General features: G+C 36.8%; 1 protein-coding gene across 2 annotated transcripts in view; it reads right to left on the bottom strand.

Moving 5' to 3' along the window:
* The window catches only part of itga9 (integrin, alpha 9), a 109,965-nt gene that overhangs the window by 10,650 nt on the left and 74,114 nt on the right, over nucleotides 1-25,201 (bottom strand). For both annotated transcript variants that reach the window (XM_055171012.2, XM_055171014.2), the window contains exons 16-25: nucleotides 24,308-24,460; nucleotides 22,361-22,437; nucleotides 20,174-20,321; nucleotides 11,956-12,042; nucleotides 11,761-11,840; nucleotides 10,707-10,796; nucleotides 8,560-8,668; nucleotides 7,179-7,286; nucleotides 1,782-1,907; nucleotides 160-279 (exon numbers count right to left, since the gene is read on the bottom strand). In XM_055171012.2, the coding sequence (XP_055026987.2) occupies nucleotides 160-279; nucleotides 1,782-1,907; nucleotides 7,179-7,286; nucleotides 8,560-8,668; nucleotides 10,707-10,796; nucleotides 11,761-11,840; nucleotides 11,956-12,042; nucleotides 20,174-20,321; nucleotides 22,361-22,437; nucleotides 24,308-24,460 (1,098 nt within the window). The remainder of the gene's footprint in view (nucleotides 1-159; nucleotides 280-1,781; nucleotides 1,908-7,178; nucleotides 7,287-8,559; nucleotides 8,669-10,706; nucleotides 10,797-11,760; nucleotides 11,841-11,955; nucleotides 12,043-20,173; nucleotides 20,322-22,360; nucleotides 22,438-24,307; nucleotides 24,461-25,201) is intronic.

Here is a 25,201-nt window from a genome sequence, read left to right as displayed (position 1 = left end):
ACACATGAATCAAGTTTAATCTTACTAAAGATAGCAGTCAACATATTAAGTCTTAAGTGTAGTCTTTTAAAACTTGTATACATTTATTTTATATTCACATTAAATAAGATTATATAAAAGATTAGATGAAATTAAAACAGCCCTGTTAACATGACTTACCCTTTGTAATATTTCAGTGTTCAGTAGCATTTGCACATCAATACTTGTGGTTTCTTCTTTAGCTTGAGAGCTCAGACCGCATGAAATAGTCAAACAGGCTCTGCCAGGTCGGTCACAGTCCTGTGGACACCACAAAATCACCATTAGAGATACAGAGCGATTTTATATGATTTGAGAGGGTCAATTGCATATATAAATGCAACAGTCTTAACTAGTGGTGAGCCGATCCAATACTTGGGATTGGGTATCGTGGCCGATCCGGACCTTTTTTGCTGCATCGGGTATCGGACTAACACGGGCGTTCCAAATCCGATACTGTGTGTTACTTGTGGCTGTTACTATAGGACAGATATTGTATGCTATGGAAAAGTCAGACTATTATAAAAGCACATAAACTTTTTATATACTATATTCAAAATCTTCCTAATATATTCGACAGCTTTTTGCTTCAAACGCTTGATTTTTACGCGCGTCTATTTCGCTCTCGAAATTCGCTTATTTTGGGAGGAGCAAGGAGTGACTCTGGGCACAGCAGCAAGCAGGTTGCTGATTTGTTAACGTGGCGCGAATTGATGCCAAAGTTCAAATTTTTTAAAGGAATAGTCTACTCATTTTCAATATTAAAATATGTTATTACCTTAACTAAGAATTGTTGATACATCCCTCTATCATCTGTGTGCATGCACATAAGCGCTGGAGCGCGCTGCGATGCTTCGATAGCATTTAGCTTAGCCCCATTCATTCAATTGTACCATTTAGAGATAAAGTTAGAAGTGACCAAACACATCAACGTTTTTCCTATTTAAGACGAGTAGTTATACGAGCAAGTTTGGTGGTACAAAATAAAACGTAGCGCTTTTCTAAGCGGATTTAAAAGAGGAACTATATTGTATGGCGTAATAGCACTTTTGGGAGTACTTTGACTCGGCACAGTAACACTCTCCCTCTACCATTATGAGAATGAGAGGGGGAGCGGACTTTTCAGGCGAGTCGAAGTACTCACAAAAGTGCTATTACGCCATAGAATATAGTTCCTCTTCTAAATCCGCTTAGAAAAGCGCCACGCCTCATTCTGCACCACCAAACCTGCTCGCACAACCACTCGTCCCAAACAGGAAAAACGCCGATGTGCCCGGTCACCTCCAACCCCATCTCCAAATGGTACAATTGAATGAATGGGGCCAAGCCAAATGCTATCGAAGCGCCGCAGCGCGCCCCAGCGCCCACGTGCACGCACACAGATGATAGAGGGATGTATCAACAATTCTTAGTTAAGGTAATAACATATTTTAATATTGAAAATGAGTAGACTATTCCTTTAACTCTGGCGTCAGACGTGAATTTGCGTCATTCTCGCATAATGGACGAACTGGATGCGCGAATGAGTCGAATTCGCGTCTGCCGCGCTAAACGCTTCATTCACGCCGCGAGACCTCCAGACGCGCATAAACGCGTCTTTACATTGACTTAAAATTGAAATCATTCGCGTCAGACGCTTTATTCGCGTTTGGTGTGAACACAGCATAACAGTAAATATCCAAAATAGGTAAGTGCGTGCCATTTTCACACAGGTTTATTTTCACCCTCACCAGTGCCCAATATTACAAAACCTTCGGTCATACCAAAACTTTTCTGCCAGATTTGGTGAAGAAGGCAAAGATGGTATGGAAGATGTTCTCCTTGTCTTGTGGGATGGTGCAGGGTGTTGGGTTCTTGTGCCACGTGCAGTTTCCTCGACCTTCGGATACCTGCAGACAAACACAAGGATGATATGCTCAGTTATAATGCTCAGGAAAATCTGAATCCATTAAAGATGCATAGAGTGCATAATGTAACTATGTTTAGTTTAATTCAGTACATAATTTTTTTTATTAAATTGATTAAACTAAAAAAGTAACTCAAATATTAAGGTGTACATTTAAAAAGTAATGTGTTACTTTACTCGTTACTTTAGAAAAGTAATATTATTACGTAATGCACGTTACTTGTAATGCGTTACCCCCAGCACTGATCATGACTGGTTTTGCGGTCCAGGGTCACAAATAAATGAATGATTGAGTTCAAAGACATTTTTGTTTACTTTTATACATCAAACACACTGTTGGGTCACTGTTTGACATGCAATGTAAACTAAAGCAAACCAGTTATGATCAGCACATGCAAGTGAAATATATTTTCATGGGAATGCAGTATGGAGCTGTGATAATGCCAGCGTTTGGGTGGAAATATTGAGAGGTGATGTGCCAAGACAGTCACGGGCATTATAAGTCATCCAGTAATCTCAGACCTGCTGAGCTATTCACATCACAAAGGGAAATTGAGTCCCGGTGGGATGTGAGAAGCTTTGCTCTGACAGCTCGCCCCATCTGGAGTAATTTAATGTCACGCTGCTTCTGCCCCGGGGAACACTTTACCTCTTCCTCTTAACGCCATTCTTTACAGTCAGACCTCCATGGAGGAATCATCTAAAGACTCCACATTGTCTTCTCGCAAAGAAACAAAGCTGCAGAGGATCTCAGGCTGTTACGAACATGATTTTACGAGCCCAGGAAACAATGCCTCATTCATTGGGTTGATTTCGTTACACTTATCTAAATCTTAGATCTTTGAATGAACGACGTGAAGCCTGTTGCAAAAGGCAAGTAGTGAAATTATGTTGCCCAGTATGATAACTTTAAAGCAGAACTGCATAAATCTTTAGAGAGAGAGAGAGAGAGCAATCCCAGAATGCTTTACAATGGAGAAATTACATATTTTTGTAGGCTAATACTCTGGAAGATAACAGGACATTGATTCCCTCACCGAAAAGACCAATAATTTTTCCCATAGACTTTTGGATTATTGCAAAAAAAGCTCTGTTTAACAAAAGTTTATGACGCTTACATGTTTTGTCCAACAAGATAAACTTCACAGATGAACACAAGTTTTATGAATTTTAAAGTCTAAATCATTGGCGGCCGGTGACTTCTTTTTTTGAGGGTGCATGATGCGAAGTTCGTCACAACATGTATGTAGCCCGTCATGTGTGTGGTTCATAATTTCAAAATATGTGTTCGAAGCGTCTAGTGAACCTATGTGCATCACGTGTTTTGACAAAATAAGTGCCTGCTGCAAACGCGTCTAAAGGGTAGATGATAAAAGAGGCGCTCACGTTTGCCAGATACTCAAATAATCTCATGCGTAATCTTGCGAGTCTTGCGTGTATTTTGTGAACGTGAGCGTCTCTTTTAACCATAAATGGTTTTGACGCGTGTGGAGCAGGCACTTATTTTGACAAAAGACATGATACACATGGTTCACATGACGCAACAAACACATATTTTGAAAACACGCGCAATACACATGACACTCCGAAAACTTATTTTGAATTTGCGCCCCTCGGAAGAGCACTCACCAGCCGCAACTGGTCTAAATGCGTTTACTAGAAATTAAGCTATAACCTTAGGCTATAAGCGAACTACACCATTATTTCTCGATATCAACGTCATCACCACCAAGTCTCCGTCAGCTCTTTTAAACGTTAGTAAACACATTAAAAAAAAATTCCCTGATCAGGAAATAGTCTGTGGAAGAATCTTGTTGGGAATTGTGCCCATGTTGCATTGCTTTTTAAATCTTCATGCTAAAGTCCCTGACAAAGCCTGTAGTCCCAAGTAGCAACCGCCCTTTCAAAGACACTTTATAACTTTTAAAAAAGTGGGGGCATTACTGATATGTTGTATGTGGAGATTTGCACATTGAATTGTTTTTGTTATTCGGTACTTTGTTTTGTTATTTATGTTTAACGATTTGTTGTCTGCACTTTATCTTGGTCAGGTCGCCGTTTTAAATGAGAAATTGTTCTCAACGTGCCTATCTGGTTAAATAAAGGTTAAATAAAAAAATTATAACACATTAAAATATATTGAGCTTATGTTAACCTTTTATTTAAGAAGTGTAAACAAAAAAACAATAACTTCAGAACGATGGAACAGAAGAGCTAAATGCTAACTCGCTTCCGGGTTTTCCTAGTTGTTAGCATTAGTAAACTAAATTTACTAATTTACAGCATTTATTAATCTTAGTTATGTTCATATAAAAAATCAAAATTTTATCCTTTAACATTTGTTCATGCACAATTAACTAACATGAACAAAGATGATTAAATGCTGTAAAAATGTATTCCTCAGTGTTAGCTAATGCAATAAATAATGTTAATAAATGACACCTTACTGCATGCAAAAAATGATTTTAAAGAAAAAAAATCGTAGTATTTTTGTATTGTTTTCAGTACAAATATCTAAAAATTCTTATATCAAGATGTATTTTCTTGATGAGCAAAACGACCCAAGAAAATAAGTCTAGTTTTGGACCAAAAATTTGAAATTCTAGCGATTTTGTGCATAAAACAAGCAAAAAAATCTGCCAATGGGGTAAGCAAAAAATCTCACATTTTTTTCTTAAACACTAAATTCAAGAAAAATTCCAGAAAAATTTGCTTACGACAATGGCAGATTTTATGCTTGTTTTATGCACAAAATCACTTAAATGTGATACTTTTTGTATAAAAACTAGACTTATTTTCTTGGGTCGTTTTGCTCATCAAGAAAAAGCATCTTAATTTAAGAATTTTTAGAAATTTTTACTGAAAACAAGAAAAAAATACTAAGATTTTTTTCTTGAAAATAATTTATTGCAGTGCATTGCTAAAATCAGTACATTTAGATCTAAATTATGACAGAGTACTCAATAATAGTGTGTGGTATGCATTTGAAGCTGTGAAATTCCTCCACGTGTGCATTTTTTACAGCTCTGCGTGTTTATTTTGTCTGTGTGAACCTGGGAGCCTTTGCTTCTCCAGATTTAGGTTACCCAGCGTACACTGCCACTGTGTTACAGGTTAGACCGGGTGATCGGAAGCTTTTCCCCAGGTGTCCCATTTCAACCTTCCGTGCAAGTCATCTAATCCCTCGATAAGTGATTCCATATGGAGCCTATGGGGTGGGATACAAATCTGCCCCTTCCACTTATGCACAGTAAACAAACTGATCCTAAACCTGATCTAGCAATACGGCAAACCAAAAAGGTTAAACCAACATCATATGCAGGGGTGGTGTTGAATTTTTTAATTAAGTTTATTGTGAGATTAACTGTGGCATTTTCTTCTGGTGTCCTGTAAACCCTGCGTCTCACCTCTACATTAACTCTAAGCCTAAAGACAATGACCTTACTGAACTCTCGGTGCATATCACACTGTATAAGATCACAACACACACACACATTGTTCTGATTTCTATAGATCTAAAGGCTGTCTTTGTGTGTGTAGCTTTAAAATTCAAATGTAACCCTGGACCACAAAACCAGTCATAAGTAGCACAGGTATATTTGAAGAGTTTGGTTCCAAAACACGATAAACGCCATTTAAAAAAAAAGTAATTTTACGCAAAATTCAATATCCGCCATGTTATTCTGTCATCTTTTCTTCTTTTTTCCAAACAACGAATGCCAGTCCTCCTTCTCTGCAGAATGCAATAAATCTGATTACCCAATCACAGTGCACCATTCCACGCATTGTAAACAATAATGGCGACGCTTTGAATACACATAGATCCTAGTTTTCCTCATCTACTTTGTGACCAACAAACAAACAAGAACAAAATAGTAATTTTGATAGCATTGATAAACCTGTGGTGGTTTTCTGTGGCGGGGAAGAAATGTAAGCCATCAAAATCTAATAATTTACGTGAGAAGCACTCGGCGCGAAGGAAAAATGCCGGATGTTGCTTGTTCTCCCGACAGCATCAAGCTTCTGTCATGCTAACACATTGACCCCCGGGGGATCTTATTAAAAAAATTTCCATTATTTTACTCGAAGTCAATGAAAATCGAGCAGGACCAAAACATTTTACAGCTGATCACTGTGATAAAAGTTCAGGGATGACGTCCCAAGGATGAAAGCAGCAATCATAGTGTTCTTAATATGACAACGTAAGTGTTTTGATTAATGCCATTAATGTTTTGTTTAATCTGTGTATACCACTAGTCAACTAAATGAATATAACATGGCAAAGATGAATGCACATTTATATATTGATACAATAGATTTTGAAAAAAAAACTTGTCATGGATTTATTGCATTTTGTGGAAAAAATAATCAGTTTTATAATGAATCTTTGAAAATCAAATTATAGATTTGAATTTTTAATGTTATTATAACCTAAAGATGCTATGTAAAAGTTTGTAACAGAAAATAGTGGTTTTCATCTTGTCACTTTCTTGGTATAGAAAACACATTTTTACCCAAATTAGTCGAAATGGATTTATTGTGTTTTGGAACCAAACTCTTGCTAAGGACTTTATTTGGACAAATTTAAAGGCGGTTTTCTCAATTTTTGTTGTATCTGGGCCAAATATTGTCCTGTCCTAACAAACCCTACATCAATTGAAAGCTTATTTATTCAGCCTTCAGATGATGTTTAAAGAGAGAAGGAGAAGCGATGCTACTGGTTCACAGTTAGTGCAGGGCTGTAAGTACCTGTAAGGGTGGGCCAGTTGCGATGGTCTCATAAATCTCAATAAAATAAAATAAATACCCTTATGACTGATTTTGTGGTCCAGGGTCACAAATGTGAAACAATTATCATCTTTATTAACTACATGATAAGATGCAAATATAAATGTTATTACATTGAAAAGAAACAATGTAACACAAGGAATGATTGGACATCTGTGCTATTAAAATGTATAGGCTTCAACTCATATTGGTACCTCAAAGGGACATTTCTGTACCTAAATAGTACATACTGGAACCTTTGTAAAGGGTTACCGTCCCAGTGTTATCTCGCATGCACAATGCACATGTATCAGAATCAAACATTTTCCACTCAATTCTAAATGTAAATTAATTTAGTGGACAAAAAATAAAATAAATAATTATAATTTTCAAGGCATTTTTTAAACACCCAAGGTTTCTCTAGGAATAACCGTTGTGAAAGAAGGTATTGTGAATGAATGTGAATGTGTCAGTGTCAGGAACTCACTTGTGTGTCAATGATATGAAACATATCAGCTCCACTGCCAGTCAGTCGGTTTGGTATCCTTATGTCCACAGTGGAGCCTGGAAGTCTGCTCGGTCCGTTGTTTATCACCTACACAAACAACACAAGGAAACGGATAAATGCTGGATAAATCTTTCCGTCATGCACACACACACAACAAACACTTTCATTGTTCTTCCAAACAATTCATAGTTCAATACACCATTTTCATATTACATTATGTAGATATATTATATGTAGTAAAATACTTAAGAAGTACATATAATAAATGTTATTGGTCAATTAACAGTCATTATATAAAAATATTTTAATCAACCAAAAATGTAAAACCATGAATTTTCTGTTGTAATGAATTGGGGAGTATCATAATACATTTACACTACATTTACATTTATGCTTTTGGCATAAACAATGCTTTTTTCCAAAGTGACATGTTATTTATATGTGCATCAGTATTTGTGTCTGTGACAAAAACGGTTTGGTAAGATGAGAAATTCAAAAAGTCTTTTTAAAAAACTTGTTTTAAAAGCATGCATCAGGTATTTGAATGCACATAGTGTATTTATGTTAATTTTATGCAATAAAAAATTACATTTGCACCATTTTATGAAAGTAAAGACTGAATGAACCTGAAAATGTCAAATGGTGTAACCGCCAATTGCGCCAAAGAATGAGAAATATTTAATATTTTATCCAACTTGATGGCATGTAAGCGTAATCATAAAAAAATTAAATGTCATTTTATTAGTTATTTCTAAAAGTAAATTTGTATACGTTTTTGTAATATTTGTCCAGACATATGCTGAAAACAGCTCTGTTTTCTAAATAATCTTATCATATTAAACTAAACCAGATTATTATATTTCATTCCACATTTTTTATGAATATATTTATATTTTCATGAAAAAAATACTAGTTACACCATTTGACACAGACCGGTTACACCACATTGACATTTTTGCAGCTAGCTTCAAAATGAAATAATTTTAGACTTTTCTTAAAAAAAATGTATGCAAGTAATCTGCAAATTTATTTAGAAATTTTAACCCTTTTACATTTAATTGAACCATACAGAGATAAAATAATTAATGTCATGTCATTGACCCATATGCCAGGCCTGTCAAATATATCTTTTAAACAATAAACATAAAATAAATAAATCTGTCATTAAATAGCCAATATATGTCCACCTACACTTGTATGATCAGCTCAATTCTGTTAATGCAATAAATGATTTTACCAGCTGCTATGGTGTCATGTTTAAAATCACTATAACTTATGGCCTCATGCAGACCTTATTTTTCTATTTTTTTTTTACATCCGATCAGCATATGAAACACATTTTATCATCTTGTGTTTGTACCTGAAAAGTGAAATTGAGAGGCTGAAAGCTGCAGTCCAGATCGGCCAGATGAACGAAGCGTGACGGGTCAATCGAGTTTCCATATACAAAAGATGTCGGGTTCACCACACTGCAAAAACAGCCACACAGTTATCTTTTCATTATGTTATTTGGTTATGTAAATGCGATTTATTTAACAGATCTTTCATCTGTAATGTGACGAGTAAGTGTGCAGCGGTCACAGTTTATTACTTCAGTAAACAATTACGGCTTTTATAGTCACCTGGAAAATGGTCCACATATATTCTTCATAGTGTTGTCAATATGTCTTTAATAAAATCGTCTTGTTTAAGTCAACAGGTTGAATATAAAACAGACTTTGCTCTGGTTTCACATCGAGTGTAAAGTTAATGTTTATGTGTAAGTTCAGTCTCGGGCTCTCATTTAAAAACATTACAGTAAGGAGTGTGTCATTATCTGATCGTACATCTTTGCTGTGTATATATCAGTCTCATTCTTGTCTTCGAAACAAGTGTTTTAGATAAGCTTGTTACTTTTGAAATACTCCAGAGCAGCACCAAAACGTGTGCCAAAAACTGCATCAATAACAAACGTCTCAGATTTTATCAGTAGATGTCTGTCAGTGTAAAGATGTTTAGTTCAGCCAAGAATTACAGCAAGTGTCTTTCATTTATTGTTTTTCATGTCATAAAACCTTTACGTCTTTCTTCAGCTATACACAAGACAAGTTTAACAGTCCTAGGTGCTCATTTCTACACAGTGAAAGTAAATGAGAATTGACGCTGAGAACAAAAAAACATAAAAGTACAATAAAAGCACTCAATACAACTCATACATTATATTACTAATCCTTTTAAGACATTTAATAGCTTAATGCGTAGAAAAGACCAACATTTTTATAGTTATTTATTAAGATGTTTTTTTTCCTCTGGCAAAGCTCTGAAATCTTGGTTCACACACATTTAAATAGGTGACCCTGGACCGCAAAACCAGTCATATGGGTCAATTTAGTTGAATTGAGATTTATTATTTATTTATAAATAAGCTTTCCATTGATGCATGGTCTGTTAGGACAAAATCTGGCAGAGATACAACTATTCTAGAAAGTCGGGAAAATCGCCTTTAAAGTTGACCAAAGCAACTGCATCCACTCAGAAAAATAAAGTTTTGAAATATTTACGGTAGGAAATTTATAAAATATCTTCATGCAACATGCAGGGTTCCCACACCTTAGTTAACTTCAAATTCAAGGACCTTTCAAGGACTTTCCAGGTCCAATACCCTCAAATTCAAGGACTAAATGTGGGGACACATGTCAAGTGAGAGCAAGGTTACATCGTGGGAACAGGGAACTCGCGCTGAGTCACTGCGGTGACACTTTGAGGACGCCTCCGGTGCGTCTGAATGTGTATATCAAATTTAACCAATAATAAGGCTTAACGACAAAGACAGGGTGCAGGAAGTATATCGCTATCTGAAATATTGCCAAAGACAGCGTTACAGGGAAGCAGGAAGTATAGCAAGGGAGACACAGCGTCTCGTTCCCTTCTCAGGGAACAACATACGTAACTTGAGACCCTTTCATGTGTCAAACACAACTATGCAAAAAAGCATTTTGGTACAAATCAACATTCGCATACAGAAGATATAAGCATTTAAAGTGAACAGTTTAGCACGTGTGCTTAAAAAGTCTACAATTTTTATGATATTATCCTATACTACACAGAGAATAATATGGATTTTTTATCCAGAAAACTTTTCGCATAAAATAGATTCAACACTTTCAATGACCTGTATCTATGTATGTATATTTTCAAAAACTTCCCAGGGCCTTGACTTTTTCCCCCAGATTCACAACTTTCAAGGATTTCAAGGAACCGTGGGAACCCTGATCTTTACATAATATCCTAATGATTTTTGGCATAAAGGTAAAATAAATAATTTTGACTCATAAGGACTGGTTTTGTGGTCCGAGGTCACAATATGGTGAATAATAGATGAAATTTGAGTCTGTTGTTCACCCATCATGTGTCTTTAGAAGGATTATAGCTGCTTATTTGAATTTACAAAGCTCAACAGGCCCAGACTTTCACTTACTTTTACTGGACTAAACTGTGAGTAAATGTATTTAGCGGTAAAAGTCTTACCCGGTGATGGTCGTGTCCACTTCATGTATCAGTGGTATGGACAGTTCCAATGTGTTGTCGTGGAGTTTGCTGTCATGCTCTGGATTAGCACTAAAAACAAAATAATGCTTGTTAAACTACATTTGAATATACTAGCTATTCATTTAGTAAAAGTGTCAAGCTTTTCTGATCATATATACTCTATGCATGTGGTTAGTTCATTGCCATGAGAAATGTGTCATGCTTTAGGATGCTTTTCAGTATGTACAGTATATTTGATTACAGTCCATAATGTTTATTAAGGGAGTCTTGTTTGATTCACAGAGAGCTTCTCTTTAATCACAAAGCATCTGAGCAAAGAAAACACATCTGGCTGGCATTACATTAATATCATGCAAAACCACTTAAATCTTCCCAAATAGCCAAATAGGGAAAAGTTCAAATGTCTAATCTATCTGGTAAGATTCAAGTGTAAACGTTATGGTATGCGCTAATGCGAACCAATGATGTGAACCGTGTTTGTTTTGAGTCAAGAAATAAATCTTGTATTTCTAAGGAGAATAAGCTTGATTAAAGGGCACCTATTATGCCATTTTTTACAAGATGTAACATAAGTCACAGAATGGGTCTGTGAAATTTCAGCTCAAAATATCCCAGAGATCATTTATTATAGCATATCCAAAATGCCCCTATTTGGAGCAAAACATTTTCGTGTCTGTACCTTTAAATGCAAATGAGCTACTGCTCCTTACTCCCTTACTGAAAGATAAAATGAGCGCTTTCAGTTCAAATAGATATGTGAATACAGTCAATAGTATCTCACTATTGAGAGGGCAGAACTATGGTAATGCAGGACTGTCGGTCAGTGGCCAGGGGGTGGGGCTTTATCAGTGTGACATCACATTGACAAGAGAATCAAAACTGCATGTCTAATGAGACTGCTTTGGTTTAATGGGGATTAAAAAAGGTGTTTTTTTGGTTGTGTTCACACACTGCCAACACACATTTATGTCTAAACAGCATGTAAAATTGGATTTTGCATAATAGGTGCCCTTTAAATCAAGACAAAGCTCACCTTTTAGCGTGTACTAAAAATACAAGTGTTTCATTTTCACCAGATAGATGACTTGTGTCGAAAAGCACTGACAGATGATACTGAAAAAGAAGACAGGATTGAAAGTACAGAGTTAAAAGTCTTACATGAATCATGAACAGAGTACTGCGCTGAAGTAAAGAAAATGAAGAATCAATGAATGTAGTATTTCCGTACCTTCGTCTGCGCTCTCATGAAAGGAAATCCCACACTGCATTTGAGGAAGTCCAGTTCTACCAGTACACATGAGATTCCCTTCTCTTCCTATAGACACAACAGACAGAGAAAGCTCAGGTCAACCACGTTTTACTAGATACCCTGTGGCATAAGATTATATTTAAAGGACAACTTTTGCAAAAGAAAATAAATTATTCCCCGATCTAGGGAAAAAAAATAAAAACTCATAAATAATCAAACACAGACTTTACTTCATACAATAGGAGATAGGCAAGAAGGAGAACTTTAGCCAGAGCTGAGATCTTATTTTAAACACAGCTGAACCGCTCCAGCTGGTTAGTATAAACAGTTGAGCTTTGACCCGTAAAGAGTAAGCATTCCCACAGCAATAGTTCACAGGGATCTTCCTTTATAGTTCAAACTGGCAGAGTGAAACAGAGAAAACATCAACAACACTGTCAAACCAGACAACATCCCGCTGGTGAAACACTGAGGAGAGATACAGATGATGAGAAGTTTAAATGCCCTCCACGTGTTCTTCATTCTGAAGTTTATATTAGGAGCTATTATTAGAAAGTGTTGCAACAATAACAAGAACTGCTCCTGGAGAAAATATATCAATGAACAGATGGAGGAGCAGAAAAGTTTGGGATTGTTTGTGAAACCCATTTTTCATGCACTTTCAGACGGATCTCTGGGGACAGGTTTGAGGTTTGGGCCACATGTATAATGCGGTTTGGAGAGTTTACGCCAACACCCTGCTTTCCCAAACTCACTATCGTACAGTATGCTCTTGTGACAAATCTGCCCTGTATATATTTTTATTTAACACCATTCATTTTTTATTTGAATAATCGGTGCCACACTTTCTAACCTCATCAAGTCTAGTAAAACAAGCCAAGCTCTGACACAACGTCTGCTCCAGCATCTGCAGGAGAGCCCAAGGACATTTTGAGTTCAGGAATTACCTCTAAACCACTGCAGTGCAAACAGTTGGTGTTTCTGTGGAGGACAGCAGCTGGGTAGTGTGTGTGTTTACCCATCAGCCACCTGGTACGTCATGAAAAAGAGCGGGAACACGTAGGTCATCTCACCAGGGAGTGTGACATTATCATACTTGTTCTTTTATTCTGACTCTCTCAGGCTTTATTTCAGCACACTGTCACAGGTGAGGTTGAGGATTATCACATGATTTATCACAGCCATGGGCATCGCTTTACAAAGCTTGACCACAAAAAACACAACTTTAAGATCTTTGCCAACGGGCTTATTTGGCAATCAAGTCAAAGCGTTCAAGTGCTAAATCTTGCTATAGATCCTAAAATCCACCTTTCAGCAAATCAAGATAATCTGACACAGTAAGTCACTGACAGAGTGACAATCTACACACATTGACAGTGCTCACAATTCTGATATAACTACTGTATATACAATACTTCTGTATTTTACATTACTCATAATGTTGTAATAGTTAATATTACTAATATCCTGTAGTTTACAGCACTCATTCTGCCGTAGTGTAAAGCCCTGCACTTATTCTGGGGTAGGTTAGAGCACTCACCCTGCTGCAGTTTGCAGCATTCATACTGCTGTAGGTTACAGCACTCATCCTGCTGTAGGTTACGGCACTCATACCGCTGTAGGCTACGGCACTCATACCCGTTGTAGGTTACGGCACTCATACCGTTGTAGGTTACAGCACTCATACCATTGTAGGTTACAGCACTCATACCACTGTAGGTTACATCACCCATACTGCTGTAAGTTACAGCACTTATACCGCTGTAGTTTACAGCACTCATACCGCTGTAGGTTACAGCACTCATACTTATATCACTTAAACCGCTGTAGGTTACAGCACTCATACCGCTGTAGGTTACATCACTCATAACACTGTAGGTTACATCACTCATAACGCTGAAGTTTACAACACTCATACCGCTGTAGTTTACAACACTCATACCGCTGTAGTTTACAGCACTCATACCACTGTAGGTTACAGCACTCATAACGCTGTAGGTTACATCACTCATAACGCTGTAGGTTACATCACTCATACCGTTTTAGGTTACAGCATTCATACCGCTGTAGGTTACAGCAACATACTGCTGTAGGTTACAGCACTCATAACACTGTAGGTTACATCACTCATAACGCTGAAGTTTACAGCACTCATACCGCTGTAGTTTACAGCACTCATACCACTGTAGGTTACAGCACTCATAAAGCTGAAGGTTACATCACTCATAACGCTGTAGGTTACATCACTCATACCGTTGTAGGTTACAGCATTCATACCGCTGTAGGTTACAGCACTCATACCGCTGTAGGTTACATCACTCATAACGCTGTAGGTTACATCACTCATACCGTTTTAGGTTACAGCATTCATACCGCTGTAGGTTACAGCAACATACTGCTGTAGGTTACAGCACTCATAACACTGAAGGTTACATCACTCATAACGCTGTAGGTTACATCACTCATACCGTTGTAGGTTACAGCATTCATACCGCTGTAGGTTACAGCACTCATACTGCTGTAGGTTACAGCACTCATACCGCTGTAGGTTAAAGCACTCATACCGCTGTAGGTTACAGCACTAATACTGTTGTAGGTTACATCATGCATACCGCTGTAGGTTACAACACTCATCCCGCTGTAGGTTACATCACTCATATTTATATCACTTAAACCGCTGTAGGTTACATCACTCATACCTCTGTAGGTTACAGCAGTGGTTCTCAAACTGGGGGCCGTGAGATGGTGCCAGGGGGGCCCCAGTTTTATTAGATTTTATAAAATACATTAATTTATCATGAATTCTGTGTAATTAAACAAAAAAATAAGGCTACTAACCAACAGCACTACTTTGTATACTTTAATATGTTTTGTCTTATTAAATTTTACGATTTAGAACAAATTTGTCATTAAAAAAAATTGGGGGGGCCGCGAAGGAATGCACCATATACAAGGGGGGCCGCACGCTGAAAAAGTTTGAGAACCACTGGGTTACAGCACTCATAACGCTGTAGGTTACATCACTCATAACGCTGTAGGTTACATCACTCATACCGTTGTAGGTTACAACATTCATACCGCTGTAGGTTACAACACTCATACTGCTGTAGGTTACGGCACTCATCCTGCTGTAGGTTACGGCACTCATACCGCTGTAGGCTACGGCACTCATACCGTTGTAGGTTACGGCACTCATACCGCTGTAGGTTACAGCACTCATACTATTGTAGGTTACAGCACTCATACCGCTGTAGGTTACGGCACTCATACCGCTGTAGGTTACAGCACTCATACCGCTGTAGGTTACGGCACTCATACCGCTGTAGGTTACGGCACTCATACCGCTGTAGGTTACATCACTCATACCGCTGTAAGTTACAGCACTCATACCACTGTAAGTTACAGCACTCATAACACTGTAGGTTACATCACTCATAACGTTGTAGTTTACAGCACTCATACTGCTGTAGGTTACAGCACTCATAACGCTGTAGGTTACATCACTCATACCGCTGTAAGTTACATCACTCATACCGCTGTAGGATACAGCACTCATAACACTGTAGGTTACATAACGCTGTAGATTACAGCACTCATACCGCTGTAGGTTACAGCACTCATACATTTTTTATTGTATTCCACTGTGGAGCAGATAAGAAACAAATATTTTATATTATTTAATGCTGTCCGATCTGTGTGTTATTACAGGAAAACATTAACAGATCTCAAATGATGTGTGTACTGGCAGGGTGTCTCTCAAATAAACTCTTCAACTTTGTCTCCAGCCAACTAGATTCCCCCAGCCAGCTCATCTACTGCTTCATTAACCCCGAGACAAATCAAAACACCTCGAATGGTCTCACGTCACTTTCAAATCTAATTTAAGGACAACACAGCATTTATCAAATTAAGATTCCTTAGTGTGTTTCTTCACTAGAAGAGCCCAGGGCCACCTAAATGGTGTGATGGAGCTTCTGAAACCAATTCACTGCTGCAGATGGTGTAGGTTGCAAGACAAACACACGAACGACGGGACCCACAATAAAACAATAGCCAAACGCTAGTTCACACTTGGCATGGTGGAGTGTTGAAGAGCCCTGAGGGAAGCAATCTCACCTCTGTCGTATGTAGACGGTTACATCAACACAGACATTTTCTCACTATGTTGATGTAATTTAAGGAGTGTTACTGCACATACAGTATTAAAACAACAAACAATGTGTGCCCAGTAGTCTTGTCACAACAAACTTTCACCTGAAGCCCTGCATGTGTCCCCTTCAGCAGTTATGAAAGATTAACTCGTAGTACAGGGCGATGGGAAGCCCCACAGAAATTATCCAAGAAAATTTGAAACAATGTTAGGAGCGCTATCTGAATCAAAACACAAGGATATATATAATGAAACTGGAGAATTTTCAAAACATATTCAAGATGTATGATGGAGGGGATGACTGAAAATCTGGCATTCGGTAAAAAAAGATAGTAAATATAAAAAAGATAGTCTAATAGTAAGAGAAAGAAGATGATCAAATCCATCAAGACACAGATAACACTTGACTGAATAATTTTGAAGAATATCGTCTTTCATTTATCTTTTTTTAAAGTGTTGAAAATCAAGTTTTATTGTTATTTATATATCTATGTGCTGTTTTTAATATGCTCGCCTCAGTTACCTACGTCACAAACATGATACCAATCACATCAACACAGTTGAACGAGTGGATCAGTAGTTTGAGCCATAGATATGTGGATGCATAGACTTGGCTCTGAAATGATTGCAGCTCAGCTGCTTTAGCTCTACTTCTGCGATGCGATCATGTCTTGCTCATGCATGCAGGGCTCTATCTTACACCTGCGCAATTACAATTTTCCCGTTTAGCGCCACGTTGTTTAAATAGCAAATGCATTTGCGCCCCCTTTTGCGCCCATGGGCGTTCTGGTCTGAAAACGAGGTGTGTTCAGGCGCATTGTTGGCGCGTTGTTATTTTGAGGCAACTAAAATAGACTACGCCATTAATCAACTAAAACCTGGTCTAAAGTCTAAAGTCAATGGCGCAATATGTTTTTTGTTATTTAAAGAGCGCATTAGTAATATGCGCCTATAAACAGGAGGACAACGCGGGTTTGCTTATCACATAGTACATGAATGTATTTTTAGAGTACAAACCTTATCTTACATACTTGTAAATTATTTTTGATGATATTGGATAGCCATACATTTAAAGCAATTAAAAGCCTGCTTTTTTACTTCCATGACTAAAAGAAAACAATTTTTAAAGGTTTTAATAAAAAAAAAAAACAATTTCAATACAAGTGAAAAACAACACAATTATTTAACATTAATCTTAAACTGGGGATCTTCTTCCTCCGCTTAGTTTTTCAGTTTACAAAGTCCGTCATCTAAATAGGGATTAGACATAGCGCCAGCGCAACAGGCTTTTAAAGGGGATGAGAGCTGAGACTCTCATTGGTTTATTGCACGTACGGCCAAAATACTCCAATTACAATAGGACCAACCCTTTTCGACCATGCGCTTGGGGCAAAAACCATTTTTCCCGTCGTTAAATTAGCAAAAGTGGATTCGGACACGCCCATTTAGACGTTGCACTATGCGCTTTAGACAATGCGCTTAGATCGTTAAAATAGGGCCTGCAGTGTTATTTCTTTAACCTGTTAACATCAGCGCTAATAAATAGTGCTTTTCATATTTTATGCATTGTGAAAACATCAGCTATGTGAACTGTCAAATGCAGCATCTATGTACATATATGTCTATGGTCTGAGATCCACATATACTAAATGAGGCAAGGGTGTAGAGTAGAGGTCTTCTCGGGTCCAAAGAAATGTACCCGACCCGAAATGACCCGAATCACTTCATACCCGAACCCGACGTGCATAAATAAATTTTTTTTAAAGAAAGACCCGACCCGAGACAAACCCGAGAAAATTAGACCCGAGTCCGACCCGAACTAGTAATATGTTTTTTTAACCCGACTGGAACCGAATGTAAACGGCACTGACGTGTGTGCATTCTGCAGACCCACGCGCAGCAGTCAGACAGAAAGAAACTCCGGTGGCCTTGCAACCAATTTGGCGAGCTGCTCCATTCGTTTTACTTTGTTATCTGACGACGACACCAACGTAACCGCTAAAATGTACATTTATAATTGACTGACATGTTTGTCTCAACGTGTCTGACATGTTTGCGCTCTTGGCAAACAGATGAGAGGTTTGAAAAGAACATTGACGCACACAGGCGAGAGAGTTCGGGTCTTCTCGAGTCCGTTCAGAAAAAACACATTCATTTTTAAATTACCCGAGACCCGATGCCGCTATTATTGTACCCGACCCGTGTCCGAGGCACATGTGAAACTTTTAGACCCGAACCCGATCGGGTCGGACCTCGGGTTTTCGGATCTACTGTAAGTGGACCCGTGAAGACCTCTAGTGTAGAGTTATATTCAAGCTATTTTAAGTAGGGATGCATATCAATTAATCGCGATTAATCTATAGCAGAATAAAAGTTTTTGTTTGCATTATATATGTGTGTGGACTGTGTATAGTAATTATGTATATATAAATATGCACACATGCATGTATAATTTTAAGAAAAAATATATTTATATATTAAGTATTTATATTTATATATAATATAAATTATACATAAATATACAAATGTATATACACATGTAAACATTGCTTAAATATATACATGCCTGTGTGTGCATTTAACTATACAAAGTTATTATATACAGTACACACACATATATGATGTAAACAAAAACTTTTATTCTGCTATAGATTAATCGCGATTAATTGATATGCATCCCTAATTTTAAGGCATGAATAAATTCCTTTAAATAAAACTTTTAAATATGCTGTTTTGATGCTCAAAGATGAGTTCTAAGAGATAAAATTATCGAATACAGGGGGACTTTAAAAGCAAATGAAAAAACAAAAATCTAAAAAAACACGTTTGGACACCTGAGTTGCACTGCATAGAAAAAATTGGATTATTGGATTATTTGAGGACATAAACAGATTTTTTTCCACTTTTACTTGTATCATTGCATCTGCAACATAAATATATGTACAAGTACATCTATAGGGATATACAGTAGTGCACGCTTAGACAATCTTGAGAAGATTTTTTTCCTCAAATCAGGAGGAAATGTTCTTTCTCATCCTGCTGATAACACACAAACAGATGTTTTTCAGCAGGGGAAACAGAAGTTTGGGGATGTATAATACAGACATGCAGAACCAGTGTTTGGACTGATGAATGTTGTAGAAGGTTTGAGATAACCATACACTGACCAGCTGTTCGAACTTCCTTCAGTATCTGTCCACTTCCTTTCAGACTAACTGCATATCTCTCCATATTCTGCACTCCTTTTCCTTTCTGTCCCCTTTAACCAGAGGTCTGGCCCTCGAGATCCACTTTCCTGCAGAGTTTAGCTCTGACCCTGATCAAACGCCACTGCATGCAATTTTCTGGTATTCCTGAAGACCTTGATTAGCTTGCTTAGATGTGTTTGATCAGCGCTGGAGCTAAACTCTGCAGGAAAGTTGATCTCGAGGGCCAGAATCTCTGCTTTAAACCATCATCAGCAATATTGTTAAACAAAATTCTTGAATTAAGATGTATTTTCTTGATGAACAAAATGACCAAAGAAAATAGTCTAGTTTTTAGACCATAAATATACAATTTAAGTAAAATTGTGCTTAAAACAAAAAAAAAATATATCTGCCAATGGGGTGAGAATTTTTTTCTTGAATTAAGTGTTAAAGAAAAAAATAAACTTATTGCAAGATTTTTTCTCACCCCAGATATTTTTTCTTGTTTTAAGCAAAAATTGTTTATTTTTTAACTTAAATGTTACATTTTTTCTAAAAACTAGACTTATTTTCTTAGGTCATTTTGCTTATCAAGAAAATGCATCTTAATTTAAAAATGTTAGATATCTGTACTGAAAACAAGACCAAAATACTAAGTAAGAAAGTCATTTTTTCCAGTGTTTATTTGGCATCCAGGTGTTTTCTGATGCAAATCCCAAAGTCTTTCTAACTGATCTCACATCTAAACTCTGATTGGTCAAAGATAATGTCACTGAGACAGTCTCTTGCATGTATAATAATATTTCATATGATTTGGCTGCAAAGTGACAGTAAAATCATGTATACATCGCTGACTTACTCCTTGTACGTAGTTGATGTAGTGGACCTCTCTGGAGAAGTTTAAGTAGATGTTGGTATCATAGGCATCATCACCAGCGTTAGAGATGGTTAAATTTAATGAAACATTTTTTACTCCACCGAGTGCAAGATGACTTCCTACATAACGCCTAAAAGAGAAAAACAAATGGAAAAATGTGAGAGAAACATAACCCACGTTTCACCCTAAAATCAAAAAATTAAACTAGAAATTATATTTTTTGTTGTGAAAAAAAGGTCACAAGGCAAAAAAACATTTATTATATCAAACATTTTATCTTTTAAAGTTGGCGTGTAATGACCCTAAAGGCTGGTTTCCCAGACAGGGATTAAACTAGTCCTAGACTTAAATAAATGTAGAGCTGATCAAACTGAAAACAACTTGCACTGACATATCTTAAAATATATCAGTGCCCTTTGTTTTGCCTCAAAATGTACACAAGCAATGTTTTTAGTAAGGCAATGTTTGTTACAACCTGATCTCACGAATTTCCGTGTTATAGTCACAGAATATTTTGCTCATTTATCCGTGTCATTGTCACGAATCTCCGCATTTTTCTGTGTCCGTCTATGGACTTTCTTTTCCGTGTCAGTTTCACATATTGGTTACTCAATTGTTTTTCCTATTTTCTTACCATTTTTGCTTGGGTTTGGGGTTAGAATGACTTTCTCCAACATAAAATGACACCCAAACCCAACTCTAACCCTAACATCAGGCGACGATTGTTTAAAAATCCGGAAAAAAATTATATAAAACAATAGTTAAAGTGACATCATAATCCAAACCCCAAATCTAACCCTAAACCCACGCAAAAATGGTTTAAAAATTAGGAAAAACAAGTGAGTACAACGGAAAAATGCAGAGATTTGTGACAATGGCACGGATAAATGAGCAAACTTTGTGAGATCCCGTTGGTTTGTTAAAACTAGTTATATTTCCTAATTAAACTAAGGCCTAGTCCTGTCTTAAGCTAATCCCTGTCCGGGAAACCACCCTTAAATGTTTTTGTGAGATTACTGTAACTGAATAAACAAACAAAAACTCAGTCATAAGGATTATTTTCATAAATTGAAAATGTATACATCATCTGAAAGCTGAATACATACACTTTCTATTCATGTACACTGCAAAAAATGATTTTCAAGAAAAAAATGTCTTAGTATATTTGTCTTGTTTTCAGTAAAACTATAAAAAAATTCTTAAATTAAGATGCTTTTTCTTGATGAGCAAAACGACACAAGAAAATAAGTCTAGTTTTTAGACCAAAAAACAATCAAAAAAATCTGCCAATGGTGTAAGCAAAAAATCTTGAATTTTTTAAACACTAAATTCAAGAAAAAATCAAAAAAAATTTGCTTACCCCATTGGCAGATTTATTTTCTTGTTTTATGCACAAAATCACTTAAATTTCATATTTTTGGTCTAAAAACTAGACTTATTTTCTTCATTTTGCTTATCAAGAAAAAGCATCTTAATTTAAGAATTTTTAGATATTTTTACTGTAAACAAGACAGAAATACTAAGAAAATGTTTTCTTGAAAATCTTTTTTTTGCAGTGTATGGATGGTTTGCCGAGATTCAAATATTTGAAAATCGTGAATCGAAAAAACAAACAAAAACGAAATATTTCGAAAATTGCCTTTAAAGATCTTCAAATGAAGTCCTTAGCAATGCATATTACTATTTGATATATTTATGCTAGGAAATTTACAAAATACCTTCATAAAACATGATCTTTACTTAACATCATTATGATATGATCCTTATGATGACCCATACATGTATTGTAATATAAATACCCGTGCAATTTATGATCACACATAGAATATCGGTTTAGTAGGCATTGCAGTAAATGTGCCTTCAATTACAGTTGATGGTACATATGTTGTGAATCCCTCTTCTGCTCTTTAAACACCAAGGGAAATTAATAAAATCTGTTCAAGGCTCAGTTCAGCAAACCCATGTGACCACAAACAAAGAGTCTACATCATTTCCCATCCAGATGGCAGGACCTTCTTAAGAGAGAACTACAGTAACGAATGACATCAGGAGACGGTGCGAGCCAAGCGTTTGTCCGCACCCACCGACCCACTCAAATCTAATGACGTGAATCTACTGAAATGAGCAGAGCAGCATTAAAACCACAGTGAAGAAGATCAGTGACTTTACCCAGAGAGAAGAACTTTCCCATGAAGCTTCAGATCGGCGGCACAATCCTCCGACAGACAGTTCTTCTCAAACCACGTCTGTGAAGATACAAACACAACGCAGGATGTTTACACAACATCATTCGGGATAAGAAAGCTAATGCTACAGTAGGTGGTGCTGTTGTGTTAAACACCTTGTTGAACACACAACTGGACATTTTTCCACTGCCCTTCAAAGTGTTGCTATTTGAGTAGCGGTTTCAAATGTAATGAACAAGACAGCGTTGTGTATTTTTGTTGGACAGATTCAGACATTGACACCTTCGCAAACTACGCCTGGTGAGCGAAGCTACTAATAGCCTCGAATTCCATCGTAATGGATTCCTGACGCGCTGAAAGATGCCAACAACACTACACATTTCCTGAAGCTGAGAAGGGAACACATAGGGACCAACATGAGTCGAGGCAAATAAATTCATCAGTCATCTAGTGATAACTAAAACCACATTTAAGCTTACAGGAAAGAGTCATGTCTGGCATTTAGAGCTGCTGTGAGATGCCAAACGGAAACCAGCACAAGGTGAAGTATTCATAACATTAGAGATTAACATCATAAAAACTGACAAAAGATGAAATAGTAGAATGTTTTATACGGTCATTAAACTGCTGAACATGTAATCTGACAGAAATCACAGCCAATCAGAACACAGATCATATGAAGAGTTCAGATGCAAAAGCCATTAAACGCCACCTCTGTGAAAAATTAGATAATGATTGTAACCAAATGCTCTTGACACGTACTATACGTTCAAATGCTTACATGTCAAATCCACTTAATCCCGCCCTCAGGCCATTCAGAAATAAACAAATTTAGGCAGAACTCAGAGTCTGATAAAAAAATGCTAATTAATAAAAAAATCATGTCAGACGCACTTAGCGGGATTTGCATATAAACTCTTCATATTTAAAGCACAGCTATCGTTTTTATTATGGAGATGATAAATACCAGCTGATGAACTACAGAAATTATCATTGCATGTTAAATGAATAAAAACTTTTTTTGGCAGTTAATTTAACGCTTTAACTAGATTCATTAATTATGGGGGAAAATAACGTGTTTAAATTTGAACAAACCTGATCGAGCCAGTGCTGCGTCATCACAAAAGTTTTTAATTTCACATGCTATCAGGCCTTGCCAATTTAAATATTTGCGACTAGCAATGGTGGAGCGACGCAATCGTGATCATTTCAATGGAAGCTTGGTGACTTCCGGCAACATTAGTTATAGTGACCATTGGCAACAGAAAGTGGGCGTGTCCAGCTACGCAACAAAGTTGAGAACAGTTCAACTTTACGCAAATGACGAACGTCTTTCGGGAGCGACTACCAATGAGAGTGAAGCAGTGAAGTGCACATCATTCGTTAATAAAGATAAATCTATACTGAATTTACATGGTCACGGCTCGTGACTGCTCATTCGAGGGGCGCGAATTCAAAAATGTGTTTGGAGTGTCACGTGTATTGTTCGTGTTTTCAAAATATGTGTTCTTTGCGTCATGTGAACCTTGTGTATCATGTGTCTTGTCAAAATAAGTGCCTGCTGTACACACGTTGAAAGGGTTTATGATAAAAGAGACGCTCACGTTCACAAAATACACATCACTTTTATCATAAACCCTTTAGACACGTCTGCAGCAGGCACTTATTTTGACATGACACATGATGCACATATTCACTTGATGCAACAAACACATATTTTGAAATGACGAACCACACACATACCGGGCTGAATACATGATGTGACGAGCTTCGCATCAAGCGCTCAAAGAAGTCACCGGCCGCCACTTTATTTGATTAATTAGTCGGCACATCATGTCATAAATTCGATAAAAAATTTGTAAATAAAAAAATTTAGCTTCTGAGCTCTAGTAATAATATAAAGTTTTGTTATGGTGGAAAGGTTGCGAACCTCATTCCGTGCAGCAATTTTTTCTCCTTTCTTCCAGCGCAGAACAGGAGTTAAAGAAGGAAGATCACGGTCCTGTTGTCCATCCAGAATGTGTTTTCCTAAACTGTATGCAGCCTCGAACACGATTGGTGCGAACACATCCTTTACCTCTTTCTGTAAACACACACACAAACAAACAAACGTTAAAATGATTAAATGCATCTTATAAGAAATTTTGAAACAAATTATTGAAAGAAAATGTACACTGCAAAAAAATGATTTTCAAGAAAAACATTTCTTAGTATTTTTGTCTTGTTTTCAGTGGAAACATCTGGGAATTCTTAAATAAAGATACTTTTTCTTGATGAGCAAACCGACCCAAGAAAGTAGGTCTGGTTTTTGGACCAAAAACATCCAATGTAAGTGATTTTGTGCATAAAACAAGAAAAAATATCTGCCAATGGAGTAAGCACATTTTTCTTGCATTTTTCTTGAATTTAGTGTTTAAGAAAAATGTTCAAGATTTTTTGCTTACCCCATTGGCAGATTTTTTGCTTGTTTTATGCACAAGATCACTTAAATTTGATATTTTTGCTCTAAAAACTAGGGATGCTCCGATCAATGCCGATCTCCACTAATAATACGTGGACGATTACTATTCTGAATCGGACAGCCGATCTTATTACAGCTATTTCATGTACTACGGCTTTTGATCAGTAAGTCCTTATTGATTAAAATCACTGTTAGTTTGAGTCGTTTATAACATGCATTTAAAAAAGCAACACTCGTCAAACATAATTATTAAACATGTTCTTTATTATCATATATTCTTTATTAAAATACCTGAAAAGGTTTGAAGAACAGCAATATAAATATATCCTTCAGCCATTTCATGGAGCTGCGTGTCATCACAGC

Source organism: Misgurnus anguillicaudatus, chromosome 11, assembly GCF_027580225.2.
Source record: "Misgurnus anguillicaudatus chromosome 11, ASM2758022v2, whole genome shotgun sequence".
NCBI classification, from domain to species: Eukaryota; Metazoa; Chordata; class Actinopteri; order Cypriniformes; family Cobitidae; genus Misgurnus; species Misgurnus anguillicaudatus.
Note: the sequence above shows the minus strand (reverse complement) of the source record. Positions and strands in the feature narration are given on the sequence as shown.